At 39.6% G+C, this 19,172-nt stretch overlaps 1 protein-coding gene across 7 annotated transcripts in view; it reads left to right on the top strand.

Moving 5' to 3' along the window:
• Positions 1-19,172, top strand: part of FAM49B (family with sequence similarity 49 member B) — a 106,080-nt gene that overhangs the window by 50,726 nt on the left and 36,182 nt on the right. For 3 of the 7 annotated variants that reach the window (XM_019528162.1, XM_019528163.1, XM_019528164.1), the window contains 2 exons: positions 6,330-6,363; positions 18,818-18,900. In XM_019528162.1, the coding sequence (XP_019383707.1) occupies positions 18,828-18,900 (73 nt within the window). In that variant the 5' untranslated portion in view covers positions 6,330-6,363; positions 18,818-18,827. Of the gene's footprint in view, positions 1-6,329; positions 6,364-18,817; positions 18,901-19,172 lie in introns of those variants that run through there. The other 4 variants (XM_019528159.1, XM_019528160.1, XM_019528165.1 and 1 more) reach the window with 2 other exon arrangements.

The following is a 19,172-nucleotide window of genomic DNA, read 5'->3' as shown; positions in this document are numbered from 1 at the left end:
TCCACTTCTGGGTTTGCCGCCAAGCACGCGGGGGCCCACTCTCTTGTGGCATGCTCCATCTCCCCAGTATCACAATATTCACAAGCTCCGCCGGGTACCTCAAAGTATGTAGAAAAAACATTTAAAGCTGTGTCCATGGCCAAATCTGAATTGAATATGGCCCGTTTTGCACACTCCTAAAAGTCACCTTTTCTCAAAAGGATGAATACCTTTCAATTGTCTTCAAGGATGAAATTTTAAATAAAGCCCCTGTTTGTGCGTTCAGGTCTCCATGCAGTTGGACAGGAGTACCTCAATGTTTTTGTGTCTGCAGCCAAAACATTCTTCCTTGTCCTTGTGCCATGTCCTGTGAGCTATATAGTTACTATATAGCCATGCTATATAGCCATGCTGCGTATGGCTGTACTTCAGTATGTTATGTTTGGTTTTTTTGTAACAATTTGAGAAGTTATGAGAATGTGTGAGGAAAGCACAGAACAACTGAATTGGTTGTTTAAACTGTGTAAATCATATTTTGGGTTACTCTGGAAAAAAAGCTGCTCTCTGGTGTCTAGAAAAAACACTTCTATATTTAAATGTCCTCATAGAGCTGGGCATAATTAACACTTGATATTTAGAAAGCTATCAGGTTGACAGCTACCACAAGGGAAGCGATTGCTTCCCAATCTGATATTTGGACCAGGATTTTGCTGTCCAAAGCATTTTTATTCATTCTGATCCATCTGTCATTGGCCTTGTTCTTCCTTGTCCTTTTAATAGACCTCCACTTGGTCTCATTTTCCCCTCCGATATTAAACATATTTCTGATCTTTCTCCCCCCGCCACCCCGATCAGTGATCTAGAGGCCTTAAATTTATCATAAAACATGAGCTAGGATTTAGGTCAGGTGCGTTGTATGACAGACATGGAGATGCTTTGTGCGCGCGCATTTTTTTTTTTCAGTTAAATTTTTGGCTTTGTATTTTTCAAGAACTTTGTAATATTCAAGCATTTCAAAAAGCAATATTCTAATTTATGGCATTCATTTTGCTATTTTGATGGCTATGAATAGCCAGCCAAGCCTCAAAGTAGCAGGGATGGGTGGAACTGGCAGTATTGACATTTATTGCAAGTCCACTTTTAATTGCTCTTAATTTTTATTTCCATTTGTGCTATGTTTTAATGGAGAGAAGGTTAAATAAGTGCATCTTGAATTTGGAGTGGGAAAAGGTAAGACTTTAAGGGAGAGCGTCTTGGGCTTCCTATTTACAGTACTGGATTGGATCCCAAGAAAACTCTTTCCTGCGCGGCCTAGCAAAAGGCGGCTTTGTACAGTTTTGTAGTTGTGCCACCTTCTAGGCCCAAATTGCAAACACCTGTTTTGTCCTTTCCCTCCATGCCAATGGTTCTTAACCTTTGTTAGACTCAAAGCATCCCTCAGAGAGTACCAGCTCTTAACTTTCACACTTTTTCACTGCAGGAAAATCATGGAACAATATAAATTGTTGAGAGCTCAGGTTGCAACAGGTCAGAAATATTTTTGACATAAACCCAGAGATTTCAAATAGGAATCATTCATCTTGTGAATCATCTGTAGGCGTTTGTACCTGACAGCACTAATATAGTGCATCACCCTTAAAAGGGTCTTGTCACTTTGATTGGAAACCACTGTCTTGCACCTAGGAGCTGTAACCAGGAACCTTTTAGACATAATTTTTATACCAGATTAACTATCTGGAAACAGCCTGTAGCTAAAACTTCTGCAACTGCTAGCATGGCTGCAGTTTTACCCTAATAAAGTGCTTGAGTCAGGTAGGTAAAGAGAGTTTGAAATGGCTTTAACTCTCCCCCCCCCCAGCAACTGGATAGGCAAGTCCTAGGACTCCTCCATAGGCTTCTTCCTCTCATTCTTCTGCTTTCGTCTGTCCTAAATGACAACCTTCTGCTCTTCGCACCTTCTTTAACACCCTCCTTCCAATGTTTTTTGCTCCTGAAGATGCACTGACAAAACCCTGGTTTATCCCATTGGTATAAACCACTAAATTGTAAGCTCCAAAGCTCTCCCCTCCCTCCCCTTCCATTTGTATACATTTAGCTTCAAGTCAGGTGAGCTTAATTTGAACTTTTAGGAGCTGCTAAAAGTGGTAGTGTTGATAAATGTGGAACTGGCAAAGGCCTTCGAATTCTTTTGCATTTGTGACTTGTTCATTCAAATTGTCTAGTCTTGTTATAAGCTCCTTGGGGCAGGCGACCTGTCTCTGCATGTTTCCACCATCACGCTAATGCTGTTTTAAAAGGCTGGATTGACTCAATGAAATCTACAACTCTTACAGCTTTAAAACAAAATGAAGTTTGTATGACAAAATCATAGAGCTGTGGAATCACTTGCTTGGGCTCCAAGGTCGCTTCGTAAATGGACGAAGCAAGAGAACGTCAAAGAGGGGATCCAGTAATTAAAAATATTAATATAGATGGTCACAGGGGAGCTGTTGCAGTTGATATCTGGAGTATGCTTGTAGGTATTGTTACTCGTAGCTAATCCTCATTGAATTCATCTTCACTTTTTTTGAATTGTCTCCATTTGCAACAGTTCCTTGTAAAATACTTATAATGGTGAATCACTCCAGGCCTAGGCATGCAAAATGTATCCGGTTGGGAGGGAAGAGTCTGCAGAAGTTGGTAAGAAAGTGTTTGAGAGCAAGGTAAATTTAGCCCCTCATTTACTATTGCTGGTTCTTACAGGGAGAACCCAGAAGCTGTTTAAACATCAGAAAATGGTGGCCTACTTTGAGAACAAAGAACTTTCTGGTGACTTAAGGCTGAGCCTGCTTTTTCATTGATGAGAAGAATTTGCCATCTCAGATCTCAAGTTTAATGCCTAGATGGGAGCAGTTGGTCTTTCTTTTTTGTTCCCTTTTTTATTTAATGTCACTCTTCAGTATTTCTTTTGGATTTTCAGCTAAGCTTTGATCTAGGAAATGAGCATCACAAGCAAGTTATCTCAAAATGAAAGAGGGCTGCTCCCCAGCCCATGTGTACGCTTACTCCTGCGTTTGGAATTCTTAAGGGGTGTAAATCTGCTATAGATGACACAGCTATAAGTAGGCAGCACCTTTCAAATATCTTTATCATCTGTAGAGTCTGAGTAAGCTATTGTGCTATGTAATGTGTGAATCATAGCTTCTGTATAAAACTGTTTTTTAAGAAGTGTGACTACTAGCCACTTTTCTTCAGTGTCTGTTAAGCAGTCTCTGTTAAGGAGAGATGAGCCTCTTGAGATGCATCTCCTGTGAGTGAGGAAAAGTATCAATTGCTGTTAATAGCAAGTGTAATGTAATTGCTTTGTCACTTTGAGTACGTTTAGGCTTTGTGTGTATACGTAAATGTCACTGTGAAACATAAAGCTTCTGAATTCTTTGTAGTAGTCTTTTTCATGCATAAGAGCTGGGTATAGCAGTCTACCATATTCTTTCCCTATAATGCAATGTCTGAATTTCCTTCAGATTTGTAGCAAGCCTGGCAGCTCTTTCAATTCTACCATAAATGTGTAGCAGTAGTTCTTGGATAGCTAAACTAGGCCTACTTGAACTCATGGGGAGCCCCACGAGCACTTGATTGGGCTGGTGCACAGCTCCACTGTGTGCTTGGTTGGTCAATGCTCGTCATCTGGTGCACAAGGCTGGCCTCATGTGCTCTATCTGGCTCACATGTTGGAAAGGTCAAGCCCTGTGGGTACAGTACATTTTATGTGGTTATCTTTTGTTAAACAAATTTATCGTCTCAGAGAACATGGTGGGGTTTGTTTTGACACCCGTTTCCATAAAATGATTGCCTTGGCCCTGCCAGCTGTAAATTTTCCTTTCATTATCTGTTTTCTACATGTTCAGCTTTGATTGCTGTATCTTTCCTTTTTTCCTTATTTGTTATATATTACTAATTTCTACCTTCAGCAATGAACCTGCATGGGGTCTTGGACAAAATTGTTTCTCAATAATGTAGAACAGTGATGTTTCCTAAATTTAAAACTTGTCTTTAAAGAACATCAGTTTTTTCTTTCATGTTTTCTATTTTTTTTCCTCTTGATCAGTTTGACTTGGTGCTTTCAGCTTTAGGAAAATAGTCTTTTGAAGGGGGTGTGGCTCTGTGTGGGTTGGATTGGCTTGGGACAGGACCATCCTCTTTGACTTTATTGAACATAATGGGGTCATGATCACTGCTCCTCAGGCTAAGTTCCAATTCAGTGATGAATTTATTTAGAGGGACCTCAGTGTTTTGCTTTGCTTTAAAATTTTGAGAATGTCTGCAAGTGTAAGGACTAGAACAAGTTAGTTTTTTAAGGAAAGTATTAAAGGAAAGAAAAAGGGTTACTATGATGCCCTGACACCTGTTTGTGACCCCTTTTCTTAACACAGCATTTAGCACACATGACCTTTTGAAAGTACTGAAGGTACATCCAAGTGTTGTGTGTGTGTGTGTGTGTGTGTGTGTGTGTGTATCTGTCTATATCATAGAATCATAGAAGTAGGGTCGGAAGGGACCTTATAGATCTTCAAGTCCGACCCCCTGCCAGGGCAGGAGAAAAAACGGCTCAAATGATCCCAGCTAGGTAGGCACCAAGCCTCTTCTTAAAGACCCCCAGGGTAGGAGCCAGCACCACTTCCCTTGGAAGCTGGTTCCAGATCCTAGCCGCCCTAACTGTGAAGTAGTTCTTACGGATGTCTAATGTAAACCTACTCTCCAACAACTTGTGGCCGTTATTCCTTGTTATGCCAGGGGGTGCTAGGGGAAACAAGGTCTCTCCCAAGCCCTTCTGGTTCCCCCTAGTGAGTTTATAGACTGTCACCAGGTCCTGCCTCAGCCTTCGCTTGTGAAGGCTGAACAGGTTCAGGTCCCACGGTCTCTTATTGTAGGGTCTGCCCTGTAGTCGCCAGATCATGCGGGTAAGCACGTGCGCGTGTGTGTGTGTGTGTGTGTGTGTACAGGAGCCAGCAAAAACTGATGGCTTCAGAACATTTTCTAAAGTTTCTCATTCATTTCCTATATATGCTGGCTTATACTATCTGTAGGTCCTGACCAGTCATGAGTATTTGTATGGAGGTCTATCCCACCTTGTGGCTTCTGTTTCCCCTCCCTCCTACTTGCACTTCTGAGCCTGTTTCTTGTCAGCTATGGTCTCGGGGAAAATACCGTAGACCAGGGATGCTCAACTTTTGGCCTGTGGAGCCACTGCATCCGACCCATGGGGCTCTCCACAGGTTGGGAAACTTGGCAGCATGGGAGCAGTTACCCTTACCCATTGCCAAATTCCCATGCCCCCTCTCATAGCACAACCAGGCTGGGGCCAGACCATGCTGCTAGGACCACATCCCCTTCCCCCTGCTCAGCTGAATCAGGGCTGAGTCGCACCCCTCTCCTCCCTAGGGGCCAGGTTGGGATTGGGTTACTCTTCCTTCTCTCCCATATGGCTCAGGTGGGGCCCTAGGCACTAGATCAAGGCTACCAGCCACATCCAACCTGTAGATGGACTGGGCACTGCCCATCTGACCCTCCAAGGAAGAAGGTTGAGCACCACTGTTGTAGACAAATGGTGTAAATTCTAGCTTGAGCTAATTTTTGATTTAGTTGTCATTTCTTGCTGCCTTTTGACATGCTGTTGACATGTTTTCAGCATTTCTTTTTAACCTTAGCCATAAGATGCCTTTCTGGACGAGTTACTCTGTAAGGCATCAGCTTGCCCAACAGTCTTCTGCAAAATACTAATGTAATACATGTTAGACCAATGGCTCGCAAAGACTGTTCAGGAGCTTTGTGCCCTGGTGTATTATACAGGTCTGTCAAGGGTGCAGCCTTTATGTAGAGGTATGCTCTGAGTGCAGGACCCTGAAATTTTGTTTTGAGTATATCGGCATCGTGGTAGGTCTGTGGTAAACTTTAATTTCTTGCAGAACTTGAACTTTCTTGAGTGTCATTTAATTGCAGCATTGGGGCTCTAACTTTGATGTCATTTGTACTAATGGTTAAACTGAGACTAGCAAGTTCCTTCTCTAAACATATTTGAATCTAGGTTTGCAAAATAATTGCACCATAATTCTTGTTCCATTTAGATATGCATAAGTAAAGCAAACTAGAAAGTAGTTTCAAGCCCTTTGTTTAAACTAACTTTAAAAGGTGAAAGGCACATTGGAAGACACCTTTGATTTTTAAAAAGCAGTACTTTCAAAAGAAAAGCACAGTGGATCAAATAGATGCATATCTTATAAAGATATGTGGCATCTTTTTAATAGTGAAACATTTTCAGTGTAGAAGAATATATTGTTTCATAATCTTTCTTTTCTTTTTTTTTTAAACAGCTGGGGGCCAAGAAAAGAACAGCACTGGCTGTAGGTAAGAATTGCAAATGATCTCTTATGTACTTTTGTTTGTGAGGAAGTAATTGGCTAAGGGGACTAGAATTATACACTTTTTTAATGACTGCAAATAGAAGAAAATTGGTAAATTAGTATTTATTTTACACTGAAGGAAAAAACCCCAAATGGCTGTGTTAATTAGAAATTTACATCAGTTACTGGGGAATTCTTTAATACATTCCTCTGGTCTATGAATAGGCTTATTTATTATATCTTTTATTTCTTCAGAAGGTAGAAGGGGAAATATAAATATGTCATATTTATTTAACCTTTCGTTAAGATTTACTTTATACAGTGTCTTGCCAGAGAGGAGACGGGTTTCCTCCTTTTACATTTCTCTTTCACCAGTCAAATTCATTCCTCTACTGTTAAGTTGAAGATTTAAGACAGCTTAAAAGAAGGCCTGTTGAAATGTCTTCCATTTAAGACATCATGGACTGTCAGTGGTATATCTGTGAAAGGCACTTCAAATAGTAATGATCTTCAGGGGCTGTTTCTTATGCTCTTGGGAAGATCTAGAGAGAACTTTATTTATTCAGGTTAGTATTGCATAACAAAGAATGATTCTTATGTGGCCATAGTGACACCTGCTTCACGATATTCCTAACACCAACTGTTTTATCATCAAGACCAGGCACGTCTTGGACAAGCTTTTAAGACTGTCAAATGGTGTGTGCTTACCAACCATTTCACCTTTTAGTGTTGTAAGCTAGTACAACGTTGTATTGAAGCTACATGCTTGCGTGGTGGTGAGTTGACATATTTGCCTACATTAGAGAGATTGAAAATAACAAACACACTGATGCTGTAAATCCTAAAAGTAAATCCTGTCTCTTGATGAAACATCAAAAAGAAAGTATTTGAATTGCAGGAAAAGAACTATACATCCTTCATGTCTAACTTTTTGTCCTTTCATTCTTTGTCTGATATTGACAACAATGAAAGTATTGCCAAAAGATATCTTCACACTCGTCCAATGTTACGTTTAGGAAACAATAATATACTAGGATATGAGCAAGTCTAGTAAAACTTTTTTTCATATGGGAATATGAAGCATAGAGGTATTAAATTACTTGAGCTGATCCTATAGGAGGTGCCCTCCCCTCCCCCCAAAAGAAATTGGAATAACTTGATTGTATGACTCCTGGGTTAGTATTTTAATAACAAGATATTTCCTCCCTTCAGTTACAATTACTAGAACTCTTAGTAGGAGTGAGCTATTAGTGAAGTGATTACAATAGAATATACTATAATAATTGGGAGGTATACATTTAATATTTTGATGGTTTTGTAACTCAGCTGCCTTTTCCAAAGCCTTAATTTCATCTTCATTTCTGGGTAATAGGCATTGTAGTAATGTGACATTTGACTAACTTCCTGCTCTTGGGTAATTACTAACTTTAAATTTTTTTTCTATACTCTTCTCTCCATGGAAGTTGTCAACTCTTGAAAAGGTCGCGGTCTTGGATTTTTTTTGCAGAAGGATTTGCTGTGCCATTAAAGCTTTTATTTTTTTTTCCTTTTCTATAAAACTAACCTTTAAGTGATGTTTGTGAGATTCTTGACCCTTTTTCAGACTTTCCCCATCTCCTCACAAAAACCACTCCAAAACTTGGGATCTCTTTAGAACAGGGGTGGGCAAATAGTGGAACCAACCAATGGTTGAACTCCATTTCCCAATAACCCTTGCCTGTGTTGGCTGGGGCTGGTTTCCATGGAGATCCCTGCAGTAGCTGGGCTTTAATAGTGTGGGGCCAGGGTTTCTGTGGATACCGGCCCCAGCAGTGCTGGCAATGTGTGCGGCTGGGCAGGGAGCTCCTCCAGGGCCGGGCTGGGATCTTGCGGTGGTGACATCATGGTCCAGAGCCAGGCACAGCCATGACCTGCAGTCTGTTTGCTCTGGGTAGGGGCATGCAGGCAGCGGGTCGTGGCTCTGCCCCGGCTCCAGACCATGCTGTCACTGCTGCAAGGAGCCAAGGTAGAGCTGTGACCCACTACCTGTGTGACTCTAACCCAGCTCCGGACCACGCTGTCACTGCTGCAAGATCCCAGCCCAGCCCCGGAGCAGCTTCCCACCCTGATGCGTGGTCTGCCAGCGCTCCTGGGGCCAGTCTTCACAGAAACCCTGGCTGGGTGCTATCACAGTGCAGCTGCAGCTGGGGTCTCCATGGAAACCAGCCCCAGTTGCGTGGGCAGGGGCTGCTGGGAAGTGCAGTCCACTGCAGGCCAGACCTTGCCTGCCCCTGCTTTAGAATATACAGGATTGGGTTTTTTTAAATCAAGTGACCTTCTGATTTATGAGGAAACAGTAACACATCAGTCAAGAGGGTATCCATGATATTTTTTAAATTCATGTTTAAAAAATTTATGAGGAAACAGTAACACATCAGTCAAGAGGGTATCCATGATATTTTTTAAATTCATGTTTAAAAAATTTATGAGGAAACAGTAACACATCAGTCAAGAGGGTATCCATGATATTTTTTAAATTCATGTTTAAAAAATTTATGAGGAAACAGTAACACATCAGTCAAGAGGGTATCCACGATATGTTTTAAATTCATTGGAGCCAATGTAAAACAAAAACAGAATAAACTGTCTGCTTCCCTCTTCTACCCTTTCCACTCCATCTTCCCAATGGTTTAGTGCATTTTGAGGTCTAGGATCCAAGTGAGTGACCTGCTACGCCAGTTAATATAGTTCTCCTCAATCTAATGTTGCAAATAAATACAATATTTGTCAAACGCTACGTTCGTTTCCACTGAAGATAATATTAAGTGAAAGTGCCTCTGCTTGGTCTTGGAGGCATAACAACAGAGAGAAACACATTATGAAGAATACAAAATAAACTATATGTAAACATGCCTGGTCTGCTTGCAGATCATATGTAAAGTATGAAAATGACATCCAAATATTAAAAATTCTTAGTGTTTCCTTCAAAGCATTTAATATATTTAGTAAAATACTATGTCTTCATCTTGGAAGCTTGTAACTTGGCAGTCAAGAAATGTTAGGGCTAAGGTTGAGAAATGTGAAAAGTCAAATGAATTTTCTTTGCAAGGTGTATATCAGAACAGGTCAGAAACAGATGTATGTGTCCTGCTGTCAGTCTCAGAAGTTGATGTAACAGATATAAATAGTGTTATTGTATTACCCTTATTCAGATTGCCAATTTCTGATGGCACAGATACACTGGAAATAGAGAACTGTTCTGGTTAATATTATGGCTTTTCCCACCAAAATGCAAGAACCTACTTTTGTAGGTACAGGGATTGAAAGGCTGTAGAGAAAAAGTGTTATCTTTATGCTTGGACTTTTGAAGCTGGCTTAGTTATTCCTTACAAGGATACAGGGTAATCCTTTACAACTGTAATGTAACATTAAAGACCAGTTTTGTATATCTTTTAAACCCTGTGCCTCTCTCATGTATTGGTTGATGTGCAAAAAAAAATCCTCCAAGCTAGGTATGTAAACAAGGTGTTTAAATCTATCACTTGCATGTCTGGAAAATTATCATTTGTCATGACCACATTTGTCCACAGTGACTAGTGATTGCTGCCCTAAATTAAGGGGGGTAGGGGTTACCAGTTTTTAAGCTCTTGAGTTTTTTGCACTAGTTTCAGCTTCTTATTGCTTTTTAGGTTCAATGCGTGGAAACTACACATACTTTCATTATTTAACAAGGTAGTTTGTACAACTGATGAACCTTGCCAGAATTCTAATGTTTTAATAATAAACTCTGTTAATTGAGGCATGTGAAGTTCCGTAATCCAGTATGAGGAGAACTGGGCATTTGGTCAAATAGGAAGGGGGAAAAAAATTAAGTCTTCTGGGAGCTTGGCTAGTTTTAAGGCAGAGAAGGAAGTTTTTCTTGATGATTTGAAATTTACGTGTAAAGTACGGTAAAGGAGTAGGTATTCGACCTCAGAACAGAGGTAAGGATTGAAAATGCTTTTAATGTCTTGAAGAATGAGGATTTGTAAACTTAAACAGATAATACCCAGAACACATAAGTGTCTTCATAAAAAAGCAAACAAACAAAAAAAACAACCCCAAGACTCCTCCCCTTGCTGCACCTTTTAAAAGTGAGTTTAAAGATAAATTGTGATGCTGGACTGAGAGCTCTGAAGTCCAAAATCCTTTAGTGAGTCTACCAAATACAAACTTCTCTACAATTCAAACACACAGTGCTTTGCAAAAAGAGCAAAACAGCCCTTGCACTGACTTTTATGAGGCCCTGGAATAAAAATATAAATAAATGACTCGAGCCATAAATGTGGGAAAGTGCTGCCAGACTGGCTGGCACAGGATATATTGGAAATAAAGTAAAACTGCATTGCCATTAGCATTAGCAGATTCAACAGGTAATCACTTTAGATTCACATTTCAACACATTCCTCACACTGACTGTTTCAAAATTTAGGTTTCATAAAAGATCCAGGGTTTGGTTTTTCAGTGTAAATCTGAGAGGCATCAAGTGCTTCTTCCTCTCAAATGTTTCTAGCAGCCATATTTCACCGAGTTTATCTCTCAGATCTCTTTTAAAAGCACTAATAAAAACTGACCAACTTTTAAGGAGATAAAAACATCTTAATGGAGTGATTGAAAGGAAACAAACTTGCTACTCTGGTGCCATCACCTTGTGACATTTAAAGCTAGTGAATCACCGCTGATGTGATGATATATAGTGTAGCTGTGAAAGTGGTTGCTTAGGGGTATCGGAAGAAACATGTACTCTGAGTGATTATTATCCTTTTATCTGCAAGGTCAGGTAGTAAATGAGTGACCTCTGCAGGAGGAGATTAAGTACTACAAAAGCATTTTTATTTGAAGGATTGAAATCCGAAGCCCTAGACATTTTATACTTGAGCATAAGTATTCTGTAACTAATTGCATTTAAAGATGTCTTTATGTATAAAGATTCGGGATTATGATAAATGGTACATTTTTTAGCTCATGCCTTTTGGAAAGAGAAAGTATTGACTGATACTTTTTAATAGTTCTCTTAATCTCAGATGTGCATGTTCCAGGAATAAATGTACCCATTTATCAGCTGTAATATAAAGTGGTGTGATTTATTGGCTTTTGTGACTGGTAAAATTAACTTTGTTTAAAGTAATTATTCCAGAGTAGCATTATCTAAACTGAGAGCTATTCTGGAATAGTTGTTGCAGAACCAAAATATCCTACTCCAAGTATGATGGTCTGCTTTCTCATGTAGACAAGACTTTGGATCTCCTGCCTTTTTAAGAAGCTTGTGGAGCATCTAATATCTGTAGGGGAAGAAACAGAATGCAGTTTAAGGGCCTGTTGAAATGATTCACAGCACACAGTCAATGCCGTGGTTCTCCATTTTCCTTCTTGGAAGGAAGGATGGTATATCAACTATGCAAAAACCTCTTTTCTCTCATTAAAGTTGCCCTCTAATTTTAGAGTATGCTTATGACAGCTTAATATTAGTGGACAGCCACTGAGGTTGGCACGTCTATAATCTGTAAACTGTTATATAGTACCCTCCAGCTATCTCTTTCACTGTTTTATTGAGCAGGTGTGAATTACTTCATGGCTGCAGAACTAAAATGGCATTAAAGTTAATCACTTTAGTGGGATATTTTTGCCACAGAATAAAAAATAAACTGTGTGAAACTTCAGTGAACCATTGATATTGTTTTACTTCTTTATAATACATTTATTGACACGTTCAAGAGCTACCACTAGATGTCAGTACTGGAAAAAGAATACATAATGCGTGTCAGATGAGGCTATCAAGCTGTAAAATGTGCTCTTGAAAGTAAATTGTACACTAAAAATCTTGTGCTGCAGTAATCTTCCACATACATAAACCCTGACAGTTCTTATTTTTACTTTGTTCAGTGTTTGGTTCAGACTAAATATCTGTCTCTTTGAACTGGCCTTTTTTCTGTGTTAAACTCACTGCAGCGATGATAAAATTAGGTTATAAAAATTTAAGACTGATATTTCTTTTGAAAGGTTACTCCATCTAAATGAATAGCAGCTATAAACATTAGTAGAACTACTACTCCCTCCTACCCCCAACTACTAGAATTGACAGAAGGAGAACTCAATGGCCACGTCTACACGTGCGATTAATGCACACAAACTCCGGAGCTTATTGCTCTGGAGTTTATTCATGTGTAGCATATGGAGCCTGGTCAGAACAGCTCGAGCTGACGGGGGATCTGGGGGGTCAGCCTTCCAGCCCTGGGCTGCTCCCACTGGACTCCATGTGCTGTGGAGGGGCTGGCTGAGGCACGAGGGTGCTTCGGTGTGGGGCTAGCCATCGGGCAGCATGTGTACACATGTTAGTGCATGTGTAGACATGCCTGCCAGCTAGCCGTGCACTTCTACAGCACCCTTGTGCCTCAGCCTGCCAGGGCAGCATCCTTGTATTTTACAAGTACTATCCCGCTGCAGAGTTTATTAGTTTTGTGTGCCCTAATAGGGGCACCCATGTAGATGCCAAGATGTTTACTCCAAAGTTAATTGGTTAACTGTGCAGTAAATGTCGCATGTAGACGTGCCCAGTATGCAGGCCAGAAGCAGTTACTGACTGATAATTTTACATTTTGGGTATCTTTTGGAAAGAAGTGTGTTTTCAATAGATGCACTTCTTAATTTTCCTGTTCATTCACATGCCCTCATTGGAGAGGAAAACAACTTTGAAAAAGAGACCATAAAGATCCTCTGTGAAATCCTGTAGCGCTGTTTACAAACTTGTCTCTGATGTTATCATTGACAGCTGTATGTAACTATAACCATTGCTGTGGATTTAAAAAAGTTATAAATCTTCAAAGTATTACATCTTTTTTTCCAAGTGAACATTTCATGAGGGGAGAAAATCCAGTTGGCTTTATGATGACATGTATTGCTGAGGGCCTTGTGTGTCAGAGATAATGCAGGCACATAATTTACTCAAAAGGTAGCTATTAATCACGTTTAGACTAAGTTGTGATGTACAAAAATAACAATGTGCAGTTTGCCCTAAGGTTGCCAAACTGAGGTCCGTGTCTTCCCTCTCTCCCACTTTCTCCCTTCTCACCTCACCTGGGCTCCCCTCTGTCTCTGTACTCCCTCTATATCTGTTTTTTAATACAGGTAACTTATTAGGTATTTGATACCATTTAACTAGAGATCATACTGAAGCACTCTTCAGTAAAAAAAACTTCCCTACTATCCAATTTCCCACAAAAAAAAATCTTTTTGCTCTGTTTTTGCATTTCTGTGGGTTAGAGGATGAAGACCTAATATACAAAACCTAGAGTTTTTAGGTAGTACCTTGTAATTAAGCACAAGACCTCAAATGTTGAATATTCCAGTTGATCTTAAGCATAACTGAAATAAACGTTGTCAGTTAAGTACTAAATAATAAGCCACGAGAAAAATATTTTGGTGCGTGTTAACCTCTACAAAGATCAAATAAATTATTTAAACAAATGGCCTCAGTGATTGCAAATGTCTTTCGGTATTCCTTTATGTAGCTGTTGATGAGACCTTTTTGTAGCTGCTTAATCTAAAAAGTATGGCATTTTTCTGCCTCACAACATTCAGACTTAACCATTCTTTTATTCTTGCCATTTTCTTACGGAAATACTATAGAAATATTTTCTGTTCACCAGCTGGGAACAAAGTACTTATTAATGTACAGTTCTCCTCCGGGAAACATTCTCTGGTGCTTGGGAATTTGTTTACATCATGTACTTGCATTAGATTTCTTCTGGAATCGGTAAAAAGCTGAAATCTGTCAGGGGTGTTTTCAGCATGAAGGGCATGCGTGCAAGTCTTGTTTTGAAAATATGCCTTTTCTTTCCGCTTGTCTGATCATGACAGTGCGCTCACCATCACATAAGGCCCATAAGGCTGTAATGGGCCAAATCATTATAATCAAATGTGGCATTCCGTATGTCTTATTTTGTGAAAGTAGGTCAAGTCTGAAATTGCGTTCTTGACGAGTCCTTCAATTTCCCACAACCTGTTCCACGTGGTTTGGTCATTGTGCTGAAATACTGTTGGTGCTGTAGGCAATTGCAGACACCTTCGTAGGGACAATCAGGGTTTATTTGGACAGATAGTAGTAGTAGCATTTTTTCCTCTCTGATTTTATCATGTCTTCTCTTTCTATAGAGCTCCTTCTTTTGAAATGTATAGAAAAATAGTGGATTTATTTTTTGTTGAATACTAGCTTGCTTTAATAACTTGGTAAGCTGTAACTTCCAAATGCAAGGAAAATAGCAATTCATTAACAAATGCATTACAGTCATTATTATTTATTTCCAGTTTTGTCCAAGTTTTCCTGTTAAATAACCTGTGTTTTATAATCTATTCAGAAACATCAAATTGTGCACTAGCCACTATATTCATTCTGCCTTGTTTCTGTTTTTTAACAAGCACATGTTGTATTTTGTCTTGAATTAATTATTAGTATTTAATGGCAGCATTCTTGTCCTTCTTAGTATTTATATAATGCCTAAAACAACTGGCATAGAGTTTGTCATTTTGTGATTAGTGACTCCTTTTGCCAATTAAGAACAGCAATACAATATAGGTTGCTTTTTGTTAGCCTTTCACTCTCTTTAGTGTTACGCCTGCACATTTTGTATTTATTAGAACAAACTTTCCAGGTCGAGAGTGGGGGGGCTGCCTTGAGTCCCTTGTTTCACATGCAGGGCACACTAGACTGGCTCTATATGCTTCATGCAGCATGCAGAGCTGGGGCCAGCATGTGCTGTCTGCAGTGCGTGAGGCCAGTCTGAGACCCACGGCACCAAAGAAATAGGCTTCTATGATGTATCTTTGGCTCCCCTGTATTTGAGGATGTTCCCTAGTAATAATTAGATTTACTGTTGATTTTGCTCAAACTTCATTTTAGTGATGTTCTTGGACACCTCCATAGTTGAACTGGTACAAAATGAAAAATGCAAGTATCATTGTGTTTGTGCAGTGCTTGCCCTCTGGTCATAGTTGGGTAGAGTAATAATAATAAAAAATAAATAAAAAAAGGGAAAATGAATGAATCTTTTGTGTGACTCTGGAAGAAATTCACAAGGCTGTTTTTACCTCTAAGTAATCTCATCTTTATTTCTAAAACTAGTGTGTATTCTGTGGTGTTTAATAGTAGGGCTTCAGTGAAGCATGGCAATGATACATTTGTTAATGTTCTTAGAAAAGAAACTGGAGTCAGATTCCTGTAGGACACAATTTTGTTGTATGAAGGCGTTTTGAACCAGGAGATGTCTGACAGATGACTATTATCCTGCTGGACCAAAGCAAGCCTTGTCAAAGTAAAAATGAATAAAGGCTTATTTTTAGCATTGAAAAAATTGGTGGGAGGTTTCAGTGAATCAAACGATACACACAAAAGTAGTAATCGGTGATCACATATATGCTTCAAATTTTAAAAGCATCTCCAGGCAGATTACATAGTGGTATTATGCATAATTTTAACACTTGAGGGGGATTTGGTTTGTCAATTAATTCACTGGACTGATGCCTTGGACCTCTGATTGTTGCAGACTTCCTGTGTGGCATTCAGCAAGTCTCACTTTGCCTTGATTGCCCAGGTGAAGCTTTGCAAAGGAATTTGTTTCCTCAGTTCTGCCAAGCCCCCAACTGCTTATCAGTTTAGCATCTGAACACTTCTTCAATGAAGAAAGCCTTCAAAATTATGCTTGTGAAATACGTAGTTATACTCATTCTGCTCCCTTGCATCACATGAAAAATCTGCCAATACAGAACTTTTAAAAAAATTAGTCCAAAACCCTTAAACAGGGATGTCAAACTCAGCTGGCCTTAGTGGTCTGGACAAGTAGCATGGGGGAAGTCTGTGGGCCAGATTTGCCTTGCACACTGGATCCAGTGCATAAGGGGTGGTCAGGTGCAGGTGCTACGAGTGCCTTCCACCAGCCTTGCTTGTTGCATGCTGTAAAGCACACTTTGAATCTGCTTGCATGCAGTGCACAGGGCCGGTCTGATTGCGGGTCTAGCCCAAGACCCGTGGGTGGCTCTAGCAGGCCAAGTGATGGGGCTCTGGACTGGATTCTGCCTCTGGGCTTTATCTTTAATCCCCCTCCTCCCCCCCAGCCTTAAAATATGGGTTCCAATTTAAATTATAACCCCTATTTGAAGTTTGTGTAAATACAGAGAGCAAGGTCCATCTAACTGAGTGTTTAAAGGTAAGCCTCTGACACATTTGGAAGCTTGGATATTTCTGAACTAGGCCATTCATTTGAGAGCCTATGCTAAATCTTTTTGCACCACCTGCTTCTTACAAAAGGAACAAATCCTGATGCAATCAAATTACTCAGTAACACAAACTTGTAGTGATAGAGCTCTCATCTCTAAACTTTCAGTTAACTGATGCACATGTTCCCATAAGGTGACATGGTTTTGAGAGGTGGTAGTGCCAAAATGTGCCGTGTGATGGATGTACTGTAATAAATGCTTAGCTAGTATTATCTTAAAATACAATAATTTATCATATGACTTATTCTTGAGCTGGGGGAGTGGAAGGAGAGGTGGCCTAGGTTTAAGCTGTCTCTCTTGGTTGGAATGATGGTTTTCAAATGTATTTACCGGATGCATTAATCTTGTTTCTCCCAACTTAATTTTGTGTCTACCAAAAAAGAAACTTTTTAGGTATGCAGAGAAGCAATTCTTATGGCTAGTGGGAACCTTGTAGGTGCTGCTTTTTTTAAAAAAGCTTTTTAATAATGTAAAGGAGATTAGAGATCGTTAGTCTTAAATACTGAGGGCTGCTTTTGTAAACCTCTGGTTCTCTTCTTACTTAATAGAAGCTGCTGGAGTCCTAGGGGTTATGCTGATCTTCTGCTGAATAAATGATAATAAATATGTATCAAGTTGCCATGTTGATCTTAGATTATAGCTTTCTGATCTTGAACTTCATTTGAAATACCTAAAAATAAGCTGTAGTTTGAAATGAGATGATTTTTTTAATGTCTTGGATTGTGCCTTTTCCTGACTTTTCTCAGATCATGCAATCAATTCAGGAAATAATCTAGTCTTGTTGGCAGGAGTAGGTGGCCTTGAGTTCTAGTGCCTTTCAGTTGACCTCTTCTTAAATTGCTCTAATTCTGGCTTTCATTCAGAGGTTGCACAGTTGATAGAATTGGATCAAACATTTGCATGCAGTGCTTAACTTGCTGCTTCAGTCTTGCATCCGCAAGTAACAATATCCTGTAAGTGCATGGTTTTATGCTTTCTCTCTCCAAATAACCATTGTTGGAATGAGTGAAAACTTAAGGTTTCTCAAAAACCCTGACTTGCAGTTGTCTTACACCATTCATTAACCATTTCAGATATTGTATGCTAATCTGGTATCAAATTTTGATTCTTGGATTGTTCCCCTTGAGTCCAGAAGTTAGACTATTGATCTATATCCATTTTATTCGCACTCCCCCTCCCCTCCCCTTCTTCAAGAGCTTGACATCTACATTAGATCCTTTCAATTTATTGAAGCCACTGAAGGGGGTAAGTAGTAAGTGTTTTGCATTTGGCAGTACCATGACCACAATGAATTTTTATGATGGCTAGTTGCTGTTCTGCAGGTTCTCCCGAAGCATAATTGAAACTGGGGATGTACAAATTGGGTGTCCAGAAGAACTGAACACATTGAAAAAATCAGCCCTTTTCATGAAGTACTTTGGCATTCCTACTTTAGCACTGAACATCTAAAATGTGATGATGCTTGAAACCTTGTCATGTCAATTTGTGTTTCAACTAGATGATTCTAATTAAAGCTTTCAATCTTTCTCCCGCTTTCCATTTCTTTTAGTTAGGATGTGGCAGAAAAGTGTAAGAAGATATTTCTAAACATGATTAACTCCTGTTGGGTTGGGGGTGGGGAGGAGAGGGCGGAGGGAAGGATGTTAACTTGTATGTGGTTTTTCAATTTCATGTCCAGTTTGGTGGAGGAAAAAATGTTTGTTGGCGATAGATGACTCCTACTGAATTACTAGCCAGTATTGCATTCATTCATTGTGGATTCTGGAGGCTGACCAAAATCTGATAGAAGCAAGTCTGATGCAACTGCCACTATCCCATAACTGATATTTTTTGCTTTGAACACTGCAGTTACTACAAAGTAACACATTGATCAACATTAAACAGCCCTGATACTAGAATTATTCATTCTGCTTTTGTAACTGGGTACAAATATTTTCCATAGTAAGGGAACTTAGCTTTTATGTGTATATCTTTCCCCCCTTTTTCCACCCCCATAACATACCACTTTCTGCAAAGGAAAGGAAAGGTGGAACAACACAGGTACAAAGTTAATGTTGGTGAACTTGCACTTGTGAAACCTCAAGGAGCCAGCCCTAACTGAACACCAGGCCTCTTCTTACAAAAGAAAATCCATTATTGGAACTAAATGATTTTGCCATTTTTATTTTTAGGTTTGCTGGCATGGGTAATCTCATTAAGGTGCTAACCAGGGACATAGACCACAATGCAGCACATTTTTTCTTGGATTTTGAAAGTAAGTCTTTCAGCCCTTCACAGTTGGTGCATTCAAAAATGGTAATACTAGGATAGTTTAGACCTGCCACCACAGTGAAGACAAGGGGCGCTCTTGGTTTCAAAATGACAATTTGAAAAAGGTTGCATGGTTTGTTTGGTTTTTTTCCTATAGTAGCCAAGCCACCGTCATGCTACCATGTAGCTTTTTTTTTTTTTTTTTTTTTTTTTTTTTTTTTTTTAATATTTTTGGGCTCTTGGGTCCGGGGTTTTCTTTTCTCTTCCCGTCAAACA

The sequence above is a fragment of the Gavialis gangeticus genome, unplaced genomic scaffold, assembly GCF_001723915.1.
Source record: "Gavialis gangeticus isolate Ggan-Ray unplaced genomic scaffold, GavGan_comp1, whole genome shotgun sequence".
In the NCBI taxonomy this organism is placed as follows: Eukaryota; Metazoa; Chordata; order Crocodylia; family Gavialidae; genus Gavialis; species Gavialis gangeticus.
This window is presented reverse-complemented; position numbering and strand designations above follow the sequence as displayed.